The 19,594-nt window shown below is 53.9% G+C and overlaps 8 protein-coding genes and 1 non-coding gene across 9 annotated transcripts, besides 3 other annotated features; 5 read left to right on the forward strand and 4 right to left on the reverse strand.

Annotated features, from left to right (window-relative positions):
- Positions 1–236: 236 nt before the first annotated feature.
- On the forward strand, positions 237–491 carry EKO05_0007787 (uncharacterized protein; the record flags this gene model as incomplete). The annotated part of the gene is made up of 1 exon (XM_059637131.1): positions 237–491. One exon carries the CDS (start codon positions 237–239, stop codon positions 489–491), a length of 255 nt encoding a protein of 84 aa, XP_059493114.1.
- A 1,266-nt stretch (positions 492–1,757) lies between these two features.
- Positions 1,758–1,815: a tandem repeat.
- A 2,107-nt stretch (positions 1,816–3,922) lies between these two features.
- EKO05_13t2 lies at positions 3,923–4,008 on the reverse strand. Its single transcript has one exon. It is a non-coding gene; the product is annotated as a tRNA-Asp (tRNA).
- A 1,181-nt stretch (positions 4,009–5,189) lies between these two features.
- On the reverse strand, positions 5,190–6,071 carry EKO05_0007788 (uncharacterized protein; the record flags this gene model as incomplete). Its single annotated transcript, XM_038941060.2, has 1 exon — positions 5,190–6,071. The coding sequence occupies one exon, from the start codon at positions 6,069–6,071 to the stop codon at positions 5,190–5,192; it is 882 nt and encodes a 293-aa protein (XP_038797075.2).
- Positions 6,072–6,484: 413 nt separating this feature from the next.
- EKO05_0007789 (uncharacterized protein) lies at positions 6,485–8,065 on the reverse strand (the record flags this gene model as incomplete). Its single annotated transcript, XM_038941037.1, has 3 exons — positions 6,485–7,662; positions 7,708–7,833; positions 7,888–8,065. The coding sequence occupies 3 exons, from the start codon at positions 8,063–8,065 to the stop codon at positions 6,485–6,487; spliced, it is 1,482 nt and encodes a 493-aa protein (XP_038797074.1).
- Positions 8,066–9,479: 1,414 nt separating this feature from the next.
- EKO05_0007790 (uncharacterized protein) lies at positions 9,480–9,701 on the forward strand (the record flags this gene model as incomplete). Its single annotated transcript, XM_038946355.2, has 1 exon — positions 9,480–9,701. The coding sequence occupies one exon, from the start codon at positions 9,480–9,482 to the stop codon at positions 9,699–9,701; it is 222 nt and encodes a 73-aa protein (XP_038797073.2).
- A 357-nt stretch (positions 9,702–10,058) lies between these two features.
- Positions 10,059–11,756, forward strand: EKO05_0007791 (Peptidylprolyl isomerase; the record flags this gene model as incomplete). The annotated part of the gene is made up of 1 exon (XM_038946354.1): positions 10,059–11,756. One exon carries the CDS (start codon positions 10,059–10,061, stop codon positions 11,754–11,756), a length of 1,698 nt encoding a protein of 565 aa, XP_038797072.1.
- A 1,410-nt stretch (positions 11,757–13,166) lies between these two features.
- Positions 13,167–13,862, forward strand: EKO05_0007792 (uncharacterized protein; the record flags this gene model as incomplete). The annotated part of the gene is made up of 1 exon (XM_038946353.1): positions 13,167–13,862. The coding sequence occupies one exon, from the start codon at positions 13,167–13,169 to the stop codon at positions 13,860–13,862; it is 696 nt and encodes a 231-aa protein (XP_038797071.1).
- Positions 13,863–14,111: 249 nt separating this feature from the next.
- Positions 14,112–14,132: a tandem repeat.
- Positions 14,133–14,460: 328 nt separating this feature from the next.
- EKO05_0007793 (uncharacterized protein) lies at positions 14,461–15,848 on the forward strand (the record flags this gene model as incomplete). The annotated part of the gene is made up of 2 exons (XM_038941045.1): positions 14,461–14,505; positions 14,577–15,848. The coding sequence occupies 2 exons, from the start codon at positions 14,461–14,463 to the stop codon at positions 15,846–15,848; spliced, it is 1,317 nt and encodes a 438-aa protein (XP_038797070.1).
- A 696-nt stretch (positions 15,849–16,544) lies between these two features.
- EKO05_0007794 (uncharacterized protein) lies at positions 16,545–18,332 on the reverse strand (the record flags this gene model as incomplete). The annotated part of the gene is made up of 3 exons (XM_038940946.1): positions 16,545–17,375; positions 17,425–17,821; positions 17,875–18,332. 3 exons carry the CDS (start codon positions 18,330–18,332, stop codon positions 16,545–16,547), a joined length of 1,686 nt encoding a protein of 561 aa, XP_038797069.1.
- A 1,165-nt stretch (positions 18,333–19,497) lies between these two features.
- Positions 19,498–19,594: part of a mobile genetic element that runs on past the window's edge.

Consider the following 19,594-nt stretch of genomic DNA (forward strand, 5'->3'; position numbering starts at 1 on the left):
TCCCAGGCCATTGCCACGCGTCTCCACAACCAGGACCAGCTGTTGTTGTATCCCGCATATTTTACTTGTACGATTTTCATCCTGGTATTTTCTGGTGTTCCGGACGCAGCCAAGCTTTGTTGTAGCTCACGCCACGGCAGGAACCGTTTCTTGTTTTCATCTACTTCTCTCGGGCATGATGTCCACATCGAGTCACCAGCACCGCGCCCACATCATTTGCTCATTCGCTCCTATGGATGCGTCATTGCGCGTGCGCCTGGCAATTACTCACATCGATGCCTGAGCTTTGCTCTATTTCAGATCCTGTCAATCAGACAGTGATCTTTGCTTACTTTACCTTTGCATCTCACATATACCCTTTCCGTTGCTTGCATTTAGGTTGTATTAGGGTCGTTGGCGCAGGGCTATACAAGGATCATTCTGCACGTCTGCGGCCACGGCATCTTGAGCAACACTTTGGCGATATCCTAGAATTGTTTTTTCTTACCTGAGCTTCACTGCTCCGTCGTTCCGACACCTGTTGTATTCTCATCATCTCCTTTGTTACTTCCGTACATCCACGAAGCTACGACTCCACCTTCGATTCGAATCTGCATACACTATTTACCCGTAGCAAGCGCTCGGGGACCAACCAAAAGGGGGTTAAATTAGGATTCTGCGGTTGCCCATCTGTCGATTTTCTCTTTTCAGTTGCTCGGGACCAGTTCCCTTCGACGCGCACACATGCAGGACAGTTTTTCGACACAGCAGACATTGCCTCTCACTTGGATCAGGGCCAGGCCGGCCTGGTTAGGCTAGCACGAGGGGCGACGTTGCTGGATGCACCCCTCGGTCCTTCCCGAGCATTCGCGAGGATTCTCGCTTTCAAAACTCGTAAAGGATAAACGGAAATGGAAGTACACCAGCTACGTAATAGCTCAAGGGCCAACATAGAAATGATACCATCAGGCTTCTCCTTGAATGCCGACCCTTCCTTGTCAGATTGCCATGCGACCTCTTCAGCGACCACCTTCCAACTGAATGACCTGTGCCGCACGGTACTCATTGTGATCATCACCGCCTTTCTTTTCTGCGCACGAGCGAGAGCTGCGCGTTCTCTGACGGGTGTCGCCGTTGCAATAGCTCATCGAAGATTTACATTGACGTGTCTAGCTTCCGTCACTCCATCACTAGCATGGTTTATTTGACCGTTCCCAACTGCCAGCGCATGCACTAAGCAATTGCGCCGAATCGCGTTTCCAGGGAGGGCAACAACCATCAGAAGTCCTACCACCTTCATGCGACAGCAATCACCAAGGGCAAAGGCAAAAGCAGAGGACCGAGAAAAGCAAAGATGGAAGACCTCCAACCCTCGACGGTGAAGTAGCCGAGGAGCTCCGGCGGCACTCAAGTTCCGCGCTGATGGTTGCGAGTGCGGGAACCGTTGTTCCCCCGCACCACGGCACGTTCTGGATGCACATGGGGCGGCGGGTTCTCCGCAAGCCATGCGCAAGCGTCGCTTGGCTGTGTGGATGCGGCAGGTTCTGTGGATGTGTGCCTTGCTGCCTGCTTGGCTGGACTCCTTGTTGGCGTGACGCATCACAGCCCGCGTCTTTTTATTTTTATGTTTTTTCTTCCAGCTTTGAGAAGAAAGGAAAGGTGGAGCGGATGCACGCATACCTGCATGCAGACTTGCAGGCGTGAGGTGTGGCTGTGAGAGCGGCAGTTTGGCTGTGCTTGTGTCATGGAAGTGAGGCTTTGGGTAAGTGGGTTTTCTCGCACGCTGCGTGCATGCATGGATGCACGGATGTATGCATGCATGCATGATGCTACATGTCGTGATCATTGGAGCCAATGTTACCCCCACGCTCCTTCGAAATCAAGGTTCTCTGCTCGGTGCATAAGCGGCCTGTGTTTCCTGGAGGAGCACTACGCCACGGTGGTTCGAAAAGTCCTTCCCGTCGTAAACGTATCGACAGGGTCAGGCTGACTTGCATACATGCCATCCTCTCCCCGTAATGGTGTCATCCTGCAGGATGTACAGGCACGAGCCGCTGATCTGGAACAGCTGCTGGGTACCGCGATAGTTCCGGGCAGCGGCGGAGGTGGTGAAATATTGGTTCTTCGCTGTTGGCTGGGAGGGTTTTCCGGACTGCACACAGCATATCCACATGATGATCGATCAGCACGGCGATGGGCGACGTGGCTTTGATTTTGCTGTCAGGAACTCCAGGCGGAGTTGCAGTCGGCCTTGTACACGGGGCTTGATTTCGTGCGTGGTGCTAAGAGCGGTCAGAATCAGATCAGATTGTGTTACGCTTTCATCGGTGAGGTTGAACGGTGAGCTGAACCTCGAGATTGATGGACGGTTAGTAATGACGATATTGACTCAAGTTTGAATCTGAAATAGGCATGCCTGTACGTAGAACAGAAGCAAGAGTAGCCTGACAAACTGCATCTAAATCCATGTCACACCTACAGGTGATTTTTCCTTGCCTGTCACCACACTATGCGTTATCCGCTGATCATGTAGTTTGAGAACAATAGTGTGCAGCATTGGCCTTGGTGAACCGGGTTTGGGCATGATTTGTAGATCGCCGCCTCGTTCTTGAGTTGCAGAAGACGAGAGAAGCAGCTGTTGCACGTAGCGGGGTAGACCTCAGATATGCTCGTACGACACAGCGTGCACTCGCAGCTCTATATCTGGCTTATGTGGTTCGATAGAGACTGATTCATCGCAGCAGCTTATCCAAATTACCTGATCCTGTACGAGTAGGCTGCATAGATTGGAGTAGTGCGATGTTTTTCCGGTCAAGTACTTTCTTGTGTCAACGTGGATATGCTTGCATACTTACTGCAATGCACAAGTTGATCAGCAGACCACAGTGTATGCTCTGAGCAGTATGCTTACACCATGCCTCCATCTACGAGTTGCCTTGGACTTGCTAGCTCGAGTATGTGACCCTCTGCTGCTATTCGTCCGTCACCTTTTCGAAAACCGCCCCCACTGACGTTTCCTGCACTGACTATGCAGTGTTCTATCTCGAGGTTGCTTTCGTTCGCAGCATGCAAGGTTAGCCGCACTGCAATGCAGTGTGATAGCCTGCAACTGCGGCAGGATTATCTTGCAAGCCAAGGCTGCAGGGCGTACAGCGTTTTGCTGCTGATTGATGCTCTGGCAGACTACATGCTGCTGTGTCATGCTGTTGGCGGGAAGCTGTGTGGTCAGTGTCAGAACCACGTAGCTACGGCCAAAGGCGCGTTTGGCGCCTGCACCGCTCGAGGCACAAGTTGACTGGTAGACTGATCCCTGCATTGTCATGCGTATCTACTGTGTAAGCTGTGCACCATTTGTACCCCACAAGGAGCTCTTAGATCTGGTGCGATCGACCGACCTTTGCCGCAGGCGTTGTTCGCTTTGCAGCCCCAGTCCACAAGCTTAGGCTAGCCTGGTCGAGCATCAGAGGATAGCTGGTGCACGTTCTGCATCCTTAGCTTTGTACAGCGCAATCTCACGATCAATATTGGCCCAGTGCAAGGTCCACTGAGTGAACGAAGAGTCCAGCTTGGTGACGTGGAATTGGAGAAAACCTCGAAGTGGCGAGATGGAAGCGAATGTATGGGACGATGAGTCGAAAGTGTGAAAGAAACTCAGCCGTATCGCCAGAGCGACGCGAAGATGGAGACATGAAGCGGAAGCGCTGCAGTTCAGACGCTAGGGCTAGGCTGAATTTTGACGCTGGCACAGACGGGAACGCGAAGGACGGCTATCAAAAGCAACAAGATCATTGTATGGGACTAGTCCTTAACGACAGAAGCAGAATATTTACAAATCGACACGAACAAAAGAAAGTCTGCTTGCAGGATTTTGAGTGTCGACGGCCCAGCCAGATGTCTCCCCACAACAGGCACGCATACACACACGGCAAAAAAGAAATCGTATCTCTCCGACGGGGAATCGAACCCCGGCCTCCTGCGAGCTGTCCTGTGGATGACAAGCAGAAATACTGACCACTATACTATCGAAGATATCCAACTTTTGAGCTGGGAAGAGATGTGATCGATGAAGGTGGGACAAAATGTGTCGTTTATATCCTAACAACAGAATTTGCTTCTCGCTAGAGACACCTGACCATCAGGAATATTCTCAACTTACAATCTCAATACATGTATGTCTTCATATACAACAGTGAGTTCTTTTTCCACGTTCCGGACCAGCATCACCGTTTCCTCTTCTTGCTTCTCACGGGGGCGATGCTCCGTGCAAGGGCCACATTATCAATGTCCTCGACCTCGTCCACGAACCATTTCGTGACGGTGATAATAACATGCTCCGCCTTTGGCCAAAGAAAGTTTTCTTCGTACAGCTTCACATATCCGTAGTAGTTCCCGTGTTCGTCAATGTGCTGTTCCCCGAGCCTGGAGTCTGTTTCTTCGCGCAGATACTTCTTGGCGAGGTTTTTGGCTGCCGTGTTGGCACCGGACTGCGTGCTGTGTATGCTGTGTATTCGATTGTACCCAACCTCATCGTCAGGGTCGGGCCCAAAACTGTTGTGTTGAACTGCATAAACGTATATCCTTATTTGTGCGGATGGAGTTTGTGAGACTGGTGTTTGCAAGGGTGCTGGAGAGGGGGCTGGTAAAGTTGATGGCAAGGGTGCTTGTGACGGTGGTCCTCTGGAGGTTGGTTGTAAGGTTGGTTGTAGAGGGCCTTGTAATGGGCCTCGAAAGAGTGGTTGTGACGATGGCTGGGAGGGTTGTAACGGGCCTCGAAAGACAGGTTGCAAGGGTGGCTGTGAAGGTGGTTGTGAAGGAGCCGGTTGTAAGAGCGGATAGGGCTGAAGCCGTCTGCTCATAATAACGGTGCCCGGTCTCGGGTTTAGTTTCTGTTTCGAGAACGCTGATGGTGTGCAATCTGAACACCCGTGAGAGCACTTCTCCGCAAGCAGAAAGCTTACGTCATCATTCTTAGGGAAAAAACTGCAAGGTGTACAAGTCATCGTTTTTATCAACTCGATGCATAAAGGTTGCGTTTTGTTATTTCTTGAAAATGTACCCCTACTTTCATGTTCCGCTCTTGCTTCCACAACATATGAACCGTTTCGTAAATACACCCATTCCCAATATCATCTTGACACAGTATTGTGCTTCAACAACAGTACCCATTGTTTCTAGCAATGTCGTTGTAATCTTCCTCCACTTAATATTGACTACCGTGTTGCATACAGCTCCCGCGGCTTCCCAGCACTATCACAGCTCGCAAACTTCCACCACGTCCAATTCCAACTCCCCGCGACATTTACTAGTCCCCATCTCACCGGCGCCGGCATTGGCGGCCAATTCGCCCACTTCCTCCCCTCATACGTGGCATCTAAATTCATGAGGAAGAAAGGCACGACGTCCGTCGTCCCCGCTTTGGTGACCGTCTTCTTGCCCCACGCCTTGAACACTGCCGCTGCAGCATCTTCCTCCAGCGACCCGGAAGCCGGTGCGGACTTTAGCTCGGCAAAAGACGCAATGGTACTGATCTCCGAATGAAAATGATGATTGAAAGACTCCTGGAACCCGACCATAATCGTCCTCAATATCTCGCCATCAAAGTCGTTCGGGGTTTTCAATTCCTCGAGATACCTGGCATACTCTGCCAATCCGGTGAGAAAAGACTCGTGCTCCTTGTGCGTCACGCCCCAGAGCTCGCTGTCTTTGCCACCCAGCACTTCGGCTACTTTGGGGAACAGCCCGGCTTCTTCGTCGTCGTGGTGCGATTTAACAAAGCGGAACCACGTCATGGAGTACCCCACGAATGCGGCTTTGTCTGCCTCTTGGATGTGTGGCGCTTGGTTGTAGATGGAGTTGTAGCCGCGCAGGATGGCGTTGTGGATGTGCGCCATGTGCGTCGCGCCGGTGGTGAAAATGTCGGTTTTATTGGTGGCATACTGGGGTGTTGTGACGAGTGCGCATGGTGTGTCGGCCCATGGCTTTTTCGTCGTTGGTTCGATTGTAGACATCATGAAGGGTGCTCGTTGGAGGAAAACTGCCAAGATCGTGGCCTGGACGATTAGGATGAGGGCGAATTGGTTAGTGCGAGACATGTCAAAAATTGTCTACGGTAATCGACTACATATATACCACGGTACTTAAAGGTGTGTGTATTGCGATAGGTGTCGGAGCTACAGGGGTGGGTCGCGAGGGGTGATGGTGGTGTGATATGGTCAGACCCATATGACAACATGCTGATTGGCCGGCACTACACACTTGAACCCTTCTGATCGAGGAGTACGATGATGCATGTAAAACTGAAACATACGAGTATGTTGTGATGAAATCTGTAAAGAATAGCCTTCCTCTAACGCCTCTAACGCGTGATCATCCAGAACGATATAGCCGACGATTGACGATAGACAAGATTGACTAATGAAGCGCTCTCAACGCCGGTGAGATATCTTAATGATGTCTTGTAATTTCGGATGGTCCTGGTCACGAACTGAAGGCCACAGAGAAGCATCTAGACATCCCAGCCCTTCCTCAGTGCCCACTCCCAACCTCCCCAACCATCATGTTCCCTAGGTCGAACCCTGAAAGACTCGGTCTTTGCAAAGCCACCAAACTTGGGCAGCTCCCACTCATCACCCAGCGCGATGCCATGAAACTTCATTCCATACCTAGACCCATCAAATTGAGCCGGAGTGAGTGCACGGGAATCGCAAGGACTGTCGAGACTAGGGAAATCGTTTGAATCCTGCAGAACACCAAGATTCTCAAGTGTACTCAGCGAAGGTACCGGTAGTTCGCCCATTAGAGCGAGGACGTCAGTATCGGCATCGTCAATGTCGGCTGTTGTGGGTGCCGGCTCGGGCCGGTACACTTGGGCAGGTGTGGGCCAATTGAAGGTATTATCGACAATCACTCGTGGTTGCTCGAAGGCCTGGCCGTGGTGTGACATATAGTCGGCACCCTCGTGTATTGGTGCATATGGCGTCCAGTTCGCATCTTCAGGGTAGATGTCCGCCGCTGAGGGCATGGGCCCCTGATCCATACGTTTCGCTCGTGATGCGCGTCGAGAATACCTTCTGTTTGATGTGTCTCGTGTGTGGTGTCGAAAGGAAGCAGAGGAATTCGAGCTGCGCCGATGTTGGTGCTGGAAGGCAGACGAACCCTTCGGAGCATTCGTTGTCCTGGTTGGAGCTTCTGTGTCAGCCCAGAAAGTAGTTCGCGCATTATCAAGCTTCTGAGTTGGGTCAAAACTGGATGGTGAGTGTGTTGCCCCTGTGGTCTGGCGAATTGTTGTCGTGGTGGAACTCAAAGAGGCAGCAGCTGGCGCTACTGAAGGGGAGTTTGAGTCCGGGTTCTGTAGAAATTCTGCAAGGCCTTTGGCGGTCAGAGGCTTATCCAATGCCCAGCCGATCAGCTTGCCATATAGCGCCCCGGGGTTCGCCTGCGAACGTCGAGATCTTTGAGATACGACCGAACACGTCTCATCGTGAGCATCGACTTTCAGTGCCGGAAGTCCAAGACCGGCGCTGAGTTCGTTGACATCCACTGCGCTGTAGTCTGATTGAGGCTGTCGTGTTGGAAATGTGAAAAGAGGCAGTTTGGTTGTAGTACCTGCAACAGCCTGCGTGCTTTGTGGGGTCTCTTGTGTTTGCGAGTGGGGTGCTTGTATTTCTTGAATATCGGGATGCTCTGTAGTGATCAGCACAATCAAGGCATAATTCGAGTAGTGCTTACCTTCCAGCTTCCTGACCAGGGCTTGCGTATCAGGGGTTAGGAATTCCTCTAGACGGACGGGTGCCGGTGTCAGATGATCTCTGCGGTAAAGTGAGTGCATACTCTCATAGGCCTGGAACAGCGAGTCTGGTAGGCAAAGATTAGCATCGGACAAGTGCAATCTCGGTCAGAAGTGCTCACAGTTGAACATTGGCGCTATTGGAAAGACCGGGGTCGTAGCCTGAGCTACTGTTGATGATATAGCTGAGAGTGATTCAGTAATCTCCAGGATGGGAGAGCTAACTACAGGACTGAAGGTGGCCGCCTCGGGGTTGAAGGATGTCGTCCGTTGCTGTAGTGCCGGTATGGAACGTTCCATGTTGATTTTCCCGCGGTCGTGAGCTGATCGCGCTTTGAAGACTTCGAGGCTGGAGCAGCCAGTGAATAGATGTCGACTTACGTTCTCGGTTCACGACATGGCCGTTTGGTGGAGAGAAAGGTGAGCAAAGTAAAAATGGCGTCGGTGATCGTGTTTGTGAAGTAGAATGCGATAGCCTTCTGAAACGTCAATGGGAGGAGTGATTTGCGGTGGGGTGTTGCAATAGGCTTGACCGTCCAGAGCTTTTTGCTATTTAACAATAGTTGGAACATTTGAGGTGAAGGGGACATCAGTCACAAGATACGGGCGCACCTGGTGAGAGTCGCTATCGCGAAGGTGAAGGCAGACGTATGCAATTTCGCATCTCTGCTGTGTCGACCATATATATCTCTTAGCCGTGTCGCCTTCGCATGTGTGGCGCAGACAGTGCCATTTGCTTTCACTGCTCCTTTCGCCAATGCTACGCACAAAGGTAACGTCGCATTTACGATTGGGCAGTATGCTCCTTCCAGATACTTGGACCTTCCATCCTCACACCACCTCGAAAACCTCAGTTTGCAGCATGCCTTTTGACCATCCTGAGCGATTGGCCAGCAGATGCAAACACAGTATACATCCTTCATCGTCCGCACACACCCCTTGGTGCCCTCAGTGCGTCCTTTCGGCGGCCCAAGCGGACTTGGAGAAAACGGAGAAAAGACTGGAAGCAGAAGGAGGGGCGGATGCGCCTAGGTACATGCGCGATCGTGCCTGGAACGTGGCGCGTCTCCAATACACGATCACAGTATTCAGAGCAGAGAAGACGAAGAAGAGGGATCAGCTGCGCCAGGAGGGAGAGGATATCTGGGAGGCAGCACACCAACGGTTTATGGCTCAGCGTGGGCTCTTTCCGTCCGGTCCGTTGTTGCATCCAGCATGCGCGGTGTGCGCGGTCATGAAGGAGCCATGTAGACTCGATAAGAGGCAAGCGACCACTTCTGAGATGGCCTGGTGGGAGCGGCAAGGTGCGCTCCCAGCTGACCAGATCTTGGTGCCCAACACACCTCCTCATTCAACAACGCGCATAAAGCACCCACGTCAGCCAAAGACAAAGAGCCCATCGTATTTGCGCGACTTCATACGAAGTTGCCGAGAAGTGAGAACTGTTTCGGACGTCCACAGGCAAGCATGGGAAGATCGCTGCAAAACCGAGAGAGCAGTCCGACGCAAATACGACCTGCCGGACGACTTCGACATTGACGTGGATTTTTTTGCAAACCCAATTTCAGCCTCACATGCTTGTCATCACCACAGGCAAGTCCAAGACAGTCAACGTTCGGCTCAGCGCCGCGCTAATCGGTACACGCGGCGTGCAGAAGGATACAGGCCCTCGCGCAGCTCGCTGGCATTGTCAGAGTTGGCCGGAAACGTAACGATGGACGGCACAGATGTAGAGAAGTTGAAATTGGCGGAGGATAAAGCTGAATTGCAGTGGATGGCAGGTGTTGTAGCGTCTGAAGTGGGATACCTGTACTTTGTTGGAGACGTGGATGGGTTCGAGGACTGGATGGACGACGTCGAGCAGAGCAACCTGTCTCTGATATACAGGAAAGTTGAGACAGGCGAGGAAGAAAGCGTAGAGAGCGAAGAGCCGTAGCAAACAGAGCAACGAGGGGATGAGTGTACATGAAAGCATGAAAGAACGAAAAACCAGACATTTCTCGAGGATTGTAAGTTGGATCGCGGCAACGAAGAATGTACGGTGAAAGAGCGGCGGTTAGGCAATGAGCGGTTCTGAAGCAAGTTCAGCTCTGTGCAGGACCCGTGTTTGCATACTTGGATGCGCTTCATGTATCGTGCGCATGATGTTGGTGAGATGGCGCGAGCAGGCACCGCGGGTGCATTGTGGCGTCACGGCTTGGCGTGAATGACGGCGCGTCTTGAACTTTTTGTCGGTGGCCCTCACGAAACCTCTCTCCACTCTCGCAGTCGTGGACTGCTGACGTATCGCAACATGGGAAAAGGCACCGATAAGCTCTACATCACCCACTCCGAGTGGTCCTCGGCCGACTCCTTTGGCAACGCGCGCGGCGCAAACGGCGCAAACCGAGCCTCTGCCGCGGGCCTGTCGTCGACGTTCAAGCGCCTGCCCTTCAACTACTGCGCCGTCTCGCTGCAGCCCTTCACCGACCCCGTGTGCACCGCGACAGGCACCATCTTCGACCTCACCCACATCCTCACCTGGCTCACCAAACACCCTGACACCAACCCCACCGACGGCACCCCCTTGAAGCGCGCAGACCTCATCACCCTCCACTTCGCCAAGAACGAAGACGGCGAATATGTCGACCCCGTCACCTACAAGGTCTTCACAGACAACACGCACATCGTGGCGCTGAAGAAGAGCGGAAATGTATTTGCGTGGGATACGGTGGAGAGGCTGAACATCAAGGCGAAGAATTGGCGAGACCTGGTCAGCGATGATGAGTTTACGCGCAAAGACATCATCACACTGCAAGATCCGCAGAACATTGAGTCGCGCAACTTTGGCGCATACAAGCATGTTCAAGAGGGCGACACGGTAATGCCGGGCTCAGAGAGCGGCGTCAACAAGGACGCGCTGGGCAATGCGGCAAAGATACTAAAGGCCAAAGAAGCAGTTGCAAAGGCGCGCGCTGATCGGCAAGCAAAGGCGCAGGGCGGCAAGGCACCAAATGCCGTCGCCACAGTCTCGAGAAACGGCACAGCAGCGCCATCCTCAACAGCATCCGCAGTACCCAAGAAGCCGGCCTACAACGCCGCAGTCTACACATCCGGAAAAGCCGCGGCTTCGTTCACCTCGACCGGCGTCACACCTCACACTTCCGGCGAACGCGCCCTTCTCTCCGACGAAGACTACATGCTGAAGCCGAAGCGCGTAAAAAATAAAGGTTACGCGCGCATGTCTACCTCACTTGGCGACCTCAACCTCGAGCTTCTGCCCGAGCACGCGCCAAAAGCCGTCTGGAACTTTGTCAAACTTGCGCAAAAGGGATACTACAGGAACACCATCTTCCACCGCAACATCAAGGGCTTCATGATCCAGGGTGGAGATCCCAGCGGGACTGGGAGGGGTGGGCAGAGCATTTGGGGTAAGCCGTTTGAAGACGAGTTTGAAGGTCCCAATCTGCACAATACCAGGGGCATACTGTCCATGGCGAACAAGGGCAAGAACACAAACACTTCGCAGTTCTTCATCACATATCGCGCGGTACCACACCTGGACCGCAAGCATACCATCTTCGCGCGCGTAGTCGGTGGGCTCGACACTACATTGCGAACCATGGAGCTTGCAGAAACTGGCGAAAAGGACAAGCCAGTGGATGACATTGAAATCCACGACATAGTCGTCTTCGTCGATCCCTTTGAAGAGTGGCAAAAGGAGCGAAAGGACAAGGAAAACAAGGACGTTGAGGAAGCAGAGATCAAGAAGCAAGGCGGCACTGCGGACGACAAGACCACGTGGACAGGAAAACGGATACGCGCCGATGGCACCGTCGATGGTGGCAGCGGAGACGGGTTGGGTGTAGGCAAGTACCTCCAAGCCGCAAAGCAGGAGATTGTTGATCAAGGCGACGATGAGATCTTGGAATATGTAGACGAAGAGGAGGATGTGGCGCCGGCGCGGAAAAAGGCCAAAACAGGCGGGTTCGGCAACTTTGACGCCTGGTGAGGATTGCTCCAGCATTGGATGTGCAAAAGCTATACAACGATACCCCGAATGACAACACAGCTACACAAGCATACGTCAACTCCAGTGGCGATGGTGGGGCAGCGCAGCTGTCAACCTGAGGAGAGTGATGGTCCGTTGAAACAATTGCGTTCATGCACGCCTACTCGTACGCGTGTCCTGGGATCATCGAGGTTGGACCGATACGCCTGATAGGTGTAGCTCGATGGACGTTTTATGCGTTTCAACCAGTCCAAGGTACTCGCTGCCAGCATTGTTTACAGTGCAAAGCGGTCAAACGCACTCGACCCCTCTTAAGGTGGCTTCGCAGGGCGCCTGCTTTTGTACAAGCTACCCAAGAGCGACAAGACTTCAGGAGCAAAGCTTTGCGAGCTCTCAACGCTGCGCGCGAATCAACACTTCTCTTGTGCAACACAGCTGAAGCGCGTCCCTGAGGGATGGAACGGGTGTGGCGCTCCGCCAGCCAATGTGATGTCAGCATCGCCGGGCGACCCGGACGCGCCAGACCCTGTTCAACAAGGCTGTTTCAGAACCGTCCATCTTTCACCGACGTGCGACGGGCAGCGCACCTCGCCAATCGAATGAGCACACGGTCCTGGACTTGGCCAACCGCCATGCTCCCTATGCGACCAAGTTGGTGAAGTCGCGTGTCCAGCGCGGACTTCCCTGTAGATCTTCCTTAAAGACGAGCGACTCGCAGCATAGCCTTGGGCCGGCTTCGAGGCGGTGCGTCCATGACAACCTCAGATTGGAATGACCGACGGTACATCGCACTTTCGCACCTTCGCACTTTCCTTTTTATGCTTCGTTTCTTAGAAGACGCCGTGCGTCATACCTATCTGTGCTTTTCACTCCTCTCCTTCCTATCAGCTTCCTTGCGCCGGCCGCAACTGAACATCCCCTCTTTTGTGTTTCAGTCTCTCTCTGACCTTGCAGCACGCGAACTCGGTGTTGCCTGTATACTGTATACACCATTGGTCTTTCTCACATAAGCCCCCCTTTCGCTTGTTGCATCTGTCCAGCATTGCGTCAGCAATTGTTGGTCTGACCTTCACCGAGCCCACCTCCTCACCGGTAGAGAAAGGAAGAACATCGCATAGCAACGTGCAAACAGCGGGTAGCGACATTCACTCATAGCGGACACCAACGCATCGCGAAACTTCACACCGCAACACGGCACGTCTCAGGACCCAGCTGCAGTATTCACTTCCCCACACACCACTGGTCTCGGCGCGACCACTCTTCGCTTCCCACCAGGCATTACGCACCTCTTGCGCAACAATCAATCGACAACACTCAGGCCCTCCTTGAGTACAGCACCCGCCCACGAACGCTCGACCCACCGAGCGCAAACACACAGTACTTCTCGACAAACACTCGTAACACCTCACAATGCACAACCTCTCGCTGGGCGCCGCCATGTATGGCATCTTTTTCGCTGGCCTCGTGGCTGCCGCAGGTGGTGAGATCTCACTCTCCAACTTCACACCCCGCATCGACAACCTACCCACACCGTGCAAGACCGTCTACAATACCAAGATCGATGCCTGCGTGTCCTCGGACTTCGTCGTCGGCGCGAAGTGCAGCTCAGGCTGTTTGGCTGGACTGACGAAGATCGGCGCAGCAGTCCAGACGGGATGTGCAGGTGTCGATGTGGGCGAGACGTCCATCATTGGCGTCTTCCAGAACAACATTGGCATCGACGCGCTGTGCCCCAACAACCAACAAGCCGCAACCAGCTCGAGCCCCTCATCCACAGCGCGTACGACTCTCCCCACAAGCACAAGAACTCCGACACCCACCACATCCACAGCGGCGACAAGCACACGCCAACCCACGAGTACATCGTCCTCCGGGCTGAACCTCGACCCCAACGCTACCTTTGCGACGTCGACTGTCACGGCAGCGCCGACAGACGCAGTAGCGACCAGCAGCGTGCCAAAAGGGAACAGCCAACTATCGAACTCCGATTCCGGAGGCGGCTCGCCTTTCGACGTTGTGGCCACGGGCGGCGCACCGCAGCTGCGAGCTACCAAAGCTGCGCTGGCGATCTTGTTGGCGGCAGTATTGCTTGCGGCATGTATATGAGCTCCACGACAAGCAGCATTTCTTTTGTTTAGCACGGGTGTATGACGAGTCTTTGGTCTATTCCGGCATGGCGTTCAGGGGGTGGGATGTTTGTACTATATACCCAGACCAGATCTCGTCCGGTCGAGTACGATTTGAGAGGATGAAGCTGTGTGGAGTCTTAGGTTTGATCGACCCAAGATCTCTCACGTGTTTAGACGAGCGATGCGTGGTTCTCTCGCACATGAGAGTAGCCCACCGCAGCTTCGAAATGAATGAATGAATGGATGACACTCGTATCCAGTCCAGCCGAGTCCCCTGCTTCCCCCACTTCGTCTTCATGTGGTCTTCATGTGCGCAGATACTGTACACACGTCCGTGAGACATGACATGATCGACCGGGTTCGCGTGCACAGCAGTCCCTCGAAGATCACCTCCACCTCCGGACGATCGTTCGTGTTCCCCACCATCTGTGCCGCCCACCTGCGCCGCCTCGCCTGCAGCTAGCCAGCTAGCCAATCGCTAGCAAGGCAGCTACGACGTAATCACCTGCGCTCCCGTGCGAAGTTGTGCTGCGGTGCCTGACCCCACTATGCAGGAACACAGTCGAGGACGGTAAATGATGCGGAAGACGATTCTCCTGTGCTTCATCCATGGCTTCAAGGTGCGCATGCTCGCCGCTGTCACAGGTGCCAGACTACGTCATCACGCGAGCACAAGGCTGACCGACTCCAGGGGGGAGACAACACGTTCGGCACATTTCCCTCGCACTTGAAAGCGCTCCTGCAACACGCGCTGCCCAAGGTGACCATCTTGGCAATCACATATCCAAAGTACGACACCAGAGGCGACCTGCACGAGTGCGTCGGCCGTTTCAAAGAATGGCTGCAGAACAAAGTCATTGACCTCGAGGTCGCCAACTCGACGCCTTCGCCCACCGTCGACCCCTCGGTCCACACGATCCTCCTCGGCCACTCCATGGGCGGCATTGTTGCCGCTGAGACGCTCTTGAGCATCATTGCCGAGCAGCCCGTCCCCTCGCTGCAGAACTCGCAGACCCAGGACCGCTCGACCGGCGCCCTGTCCGAAACCTCGACGCTCATGTTCCCCTTCATCCAGGGCATCCTGGCCTTCGACACGCCATACCTGGGTATCGCCCCGGGCGTGGTTGCGCACGGAGCGGAGAAGCACTGGAACACGGCGAGCTCGGCGTATGCCGCCTACAACAATCTCGCTGGCGCGTTCGGTTGGGGCCAGAAGGACACGCCCGCTGCGGCTGTTGATGCTAGCAGAAGGCTTCCCGCGCCCAACGCTACGGGCGACGCTGCTTCCGCGCCGTTGTGGCAGCGATACGGAAAGGTGGCCATGTTTGCTGGTGCTGCAGGTGCCATCGCAGCAGGCGGCGCCGCAGCATACATGAAGAAGGACCAGATCTCCCAGGGCTTGACGTGGGCGACGTCTCACCTGGAGTTTGTGGGTTCGCTTGCGAGGCCCGAGGAGATGAAGAAGCGCTTGGCCGCCATCGTCAAGCTGTCCACAGAGCACGGCCTGGGCTTTGCCAACATTTACACCACGCTCGGTCACGCCGTCGATGCGCAGAAGGGTGAGTCGTGGACGGGCAAAGTTGCTGGACAGGACCGCACCTTCTGCAACCTCCCCAAGGGCGAGTTGCGCAACTTCTTCCTCCCCGCTGGCAATGACAAGCTCGAGATGGAGACGCTGGCCCACATGGGCATGTTCAACGCAAGGAGCAATCCTGGCTACTACACGCTGAGCGAGATGGCCAAAGAGCAGATCATCGACTGGGCCGAAAACGAATGGTACGAGGAGAGTGAGGGGCCGCTGAACAAGGAGGACGAAGAGGAGGCCGAGTTGGTGATGAAGCCGGATGTCGAGGAAGTGTTGGGCACAGAGGACCTAGACGAGGAATTTGAGCACATCAAGAGGGCGGCGAGTTCAGAGTTGAGCGAGGACGAGCATCGAGAGGGGAAGAAGCAGGAGTTGTGACGCTGAGTGTCTGGCTTGTGTTGCGTGTATGACTATCGTGGCAAAGGCTGGCGCAGAGGCGCTTGCTGAATGTACTATACCCTATTCTTTTTCTCGCACGAATACACGACTTGCCCTAGACCAGTCCCGGCTGTCAAAGTGGACCGCCATGGTTCCTCCTCGATTGGAGAGGTTGCCCATATTGTGTTCTGGCTACAGAATCGACCATATCCTATCCTGATGCATCCAACCCTCACCGAGGAACAATATGAATGCTCACATGCGTCTTCAGGTGTACCAGAAACAGCCAAAACTTTGACTCATCTAAGGCCTTCGATGCTCTTTTTTCCCTAAGACTAACCATTGTTTGTCTCGGAACCATTCTGCATCCGTACTCCCATCTCAACAGGCAGGCACTCAAGCAAGAAATAGAAGCTTTGCCATTCGCTTACACGACTCACCTAATCATGTGTGCAGACCTAACAATCAGGACAAAGGACAGCAGTACAAACTAGACGCCTGAACGAGGCTGCGAGGGCCGGCGAGCGGGTGTGCGATGGAGGGACCGACGAAGACAGGAAAACACGCAAACGCACAGATGCACGTGGACGGGTGTGGATAATGCCCTGTTGCTGTTTCACCCTGCGAGATGAGATACGACAAGCACGGTTCTCAAGTCTGGATTGTATTGTATTTTCGTTTGCAAACCTCGACCCGTCAGACGCGTAAGGAAGCCGCGTTCTGCTTCAAGAACTCGTACGAATCCGCTCTGAAATCATCGTCGAGCTGCGCGTTGCTGTTCGCCCTGAACTCGATCAACTTCTTGCTCGTGCTCCACTGCGGCCAGCTGGGCAGCGAGATACCGACGTTTGGATCCAGGTTGTAGACGAAGTTGTAGTAGTAGCCTCGGATACTCTTCGCGGCGTTGTTGGGCAGCACGCCGTAGAAGACCTGCAGCAGATCGGAGGCGTGGAAGGTTCCGAGGATCGGCGTGCCGTAGTCGTATGTGGCGAGGTACGACCACGACTTCACGCTGGGATTGACCTGTGCTGAGGCTTCGAGGAATAGGCGCCGTGTGAGCGTGAATGTTAGGTCGCCGAGTATGGCGGAGACCCTTTTGAACTGCGGATACCAGTTGTTCAGCAGGCCCGTGCGGAACGGACTGCCGTCCTCGCTGATGGTTTGGTAGGTGCCGACCAGCTGGTCGATTTGCGCGGGCTGCGCGTTGTTGAAGAAGACGGTGGAGAAGTACGTCGTCACTTCGCGGGTGGTGGTCAGGTTTGGCGTGAAGAGGCCGAACAAAGTGCCTTCGTCTTCTTGGTCGCCGACGATGAAGGGCACTTTTGCGTATTTCCCTGCTTCGACGAGTAGCTCGGGGGATTGCGTGATAGCGGTGCCGTCAGGCCGCGGCAGGTAGGATAAGTTGACGGTGAAGTAGCCGAGGATCCCGGGGACTGAGTTGGCAGCTTGCAGATACTTTTCGTAAGGCACTTGGCGGAGACAGGCGAGAGTGTCGGTGGAGCTGGAGCAGCCGGCTGCCTTCACGACCTGTATTCATGTCAATGATAGCTCTGGAGGTTTTGAGAAGGTGGCATACCGTGTCGTAGATCAGTTGACCCTTTGGACAGTCGACGGGGTCTGCAGGTACAATAGAACCACTGTTCATGATACCGCCTCTGAAAAGCGGCTTTCCCTTGTAAGTGTGATCTCCGTTGTACAACAGCATCTGATCCATGACTGAGATGGCTCCGGCACTCTCGCCCCAAATTGTCACTTTAGTTGGATCGCCTCCAAAAGCCGCGATGTTGTCAGCAACCCATTGCAGGCCCAGCCTCTGGTCGAGCAAGCCCAAGTTTGAGGAGCCATCTGCAAGGATCTCTTTTCCAGGCAGGAAGCCGAAACCTCCAACGCGATAGTTGACAGCCACGAAGATGACCGGCTTGCCTTGAGCAACTGAGTCTGCTATTATCGACGTGCCGTCGTACATTGCAGTTCTGGCCACTGATAAGTATGGATTGAAAAGACATCATAGATGGTAATTGCCTACCCGCCCAATTCAAAGCCACCGCCAAAGATCCAGAACAAGACCGGGAGTTTTGCGTCAGCATCCGTACCTGCCGGTCGTTGCACGTTGATAGTCAAGCAATCCTCTCCAGCATCGGAGATGGCCTGGAAGATGGGCGTGTTCAATATGGTGCCAATGACGTTGCCAGGAAAAGCCGCCGGATCGACTGAGAAGAAGAACTGTGGACAAGCCCTCGCAGTTCCGGTGCCGTCGACTGTGCCCAGACTCGAGGTCAACGGCTGCGGTGGCTTGAGACGAAGCTGTCCCACTGGAGGCTGGGCGTAGGGGATTGCATTGAAAGACTCTACATTGGAAGCGCTCTTACCAAGCACTGTGGCCTGGGGGGAGGGTGCGACGACTGTGGGTCCGGCACGCTTCTCAACGTGTGCCGGAGCTGCGAAAGCCAGAGGGAGAAGGGAGAGAATGGCGGTGATCTTCATGATGAACGAAGGTTTCTCGAGTCTCAAGGTTGTTGGGCAGTAGTGGAGAGGTCACTACCACAGCGAGCTGGCCATTCATCTTCTGTACTTCCCCAGAACTTAAGTATTGCTGATGTTGCATCTTCACGAGCCAACAGGTCCCAATAACCCCGCAATTTCTCGGCTCCTAGGAGAATGGTTTGTTGATTCAGGTGACTGCTTTCTCATGAGCAAAGACCTATTTGCTTCGTGAATGCAGAGGACCCTGGTCCGAACAGCTTCCAAGCAGTCGTGAATCGAAGATCAACTCCATTTCCGGTCCTTAAACAAGGGATAGCCGCATAGAAGTATCCGTTGGGTACTCGATGTAGTCATGTCCACCTATCATAGAGCAAGCTACAGTCTAGGTAGGCACCAGGGGACGAACAGCGGGTCTACTGTTCGTCTAGGGTTGACTAACAGACGAACCAGAGCCAAGCGTACCTACATTGGTGCTGAAGTGGGGCTATGAAATACGCGCGCAAGCCAACCTAAAAGTATCGGTACCAAGCTCCTGGACCGGCTCCGGCTTTTCCAAGGCCAGCTAATTAGTAGTACACCCATTCATGTGGTCCGGGTCGTCGGAGGTACTTCGAAACGGGTATATTGGCAGCCCTAATCGCCGGAGATGTTGCCGCTCAGGGGCTTTGCGTGGTTTCTCGATCAAATAGAATGTGGGGTGTCAACACTTCCCCACAGTCGCAAGTCAGCATTGGCAAGTCGGCCACCACGCCCAACACCAAGGGCTTTGGAGCTCGGCGAATAGCAGAGGTGAGGTCGAGCCTCGGAAGTCCATCTTGATCGACAATCGATCAAAGGATCTCATCATGTGAAGACTGCACTTCAAGCCCAGCACTATCGAAATGCGGCTTCCTGGTAACTTGTGGCTTAGACAGGGTGGACGAGACTGTTTATTTGATAATAACGATATCAATTCCTAGGTTCTGACTGTGAAGGATCCGGTTGCTAAGTCTCGGGGTACGATGAGAGCAACGAAGCGCACATGCTGAACAGGAAAGGCGCCGCAGAAGTTGAGAACACGTTTTCGAAAAAACCCAAGTAGCTATCGAGTGAATTGGCCCTGGGGTTGATGGCAGTCTGTTGCGTGTTTTTGAGGCAGTACATGTCTTGCATCCACCTGATGACGCTACCGTGTCCGTGCGCGCAACGACCGGAGTCGCGCAACGACCGAATCATCACAACTACACTATACTTTAACGTGTTATAACTTAACAACTATAGCA

This window comes from Ascochyta rabiei, chromosome 13 (genome assembly GCF_004011695.2).
Source record: "Ascochyta rabiei chromosome 13, complete sequence".
Lineage (NCBI taxonomy): Eukaryota > Fungi > Ascomycota > Dothideomycetes > Pleosporales > Didymellaceae > Ascochyta > Ascochyta rabiei.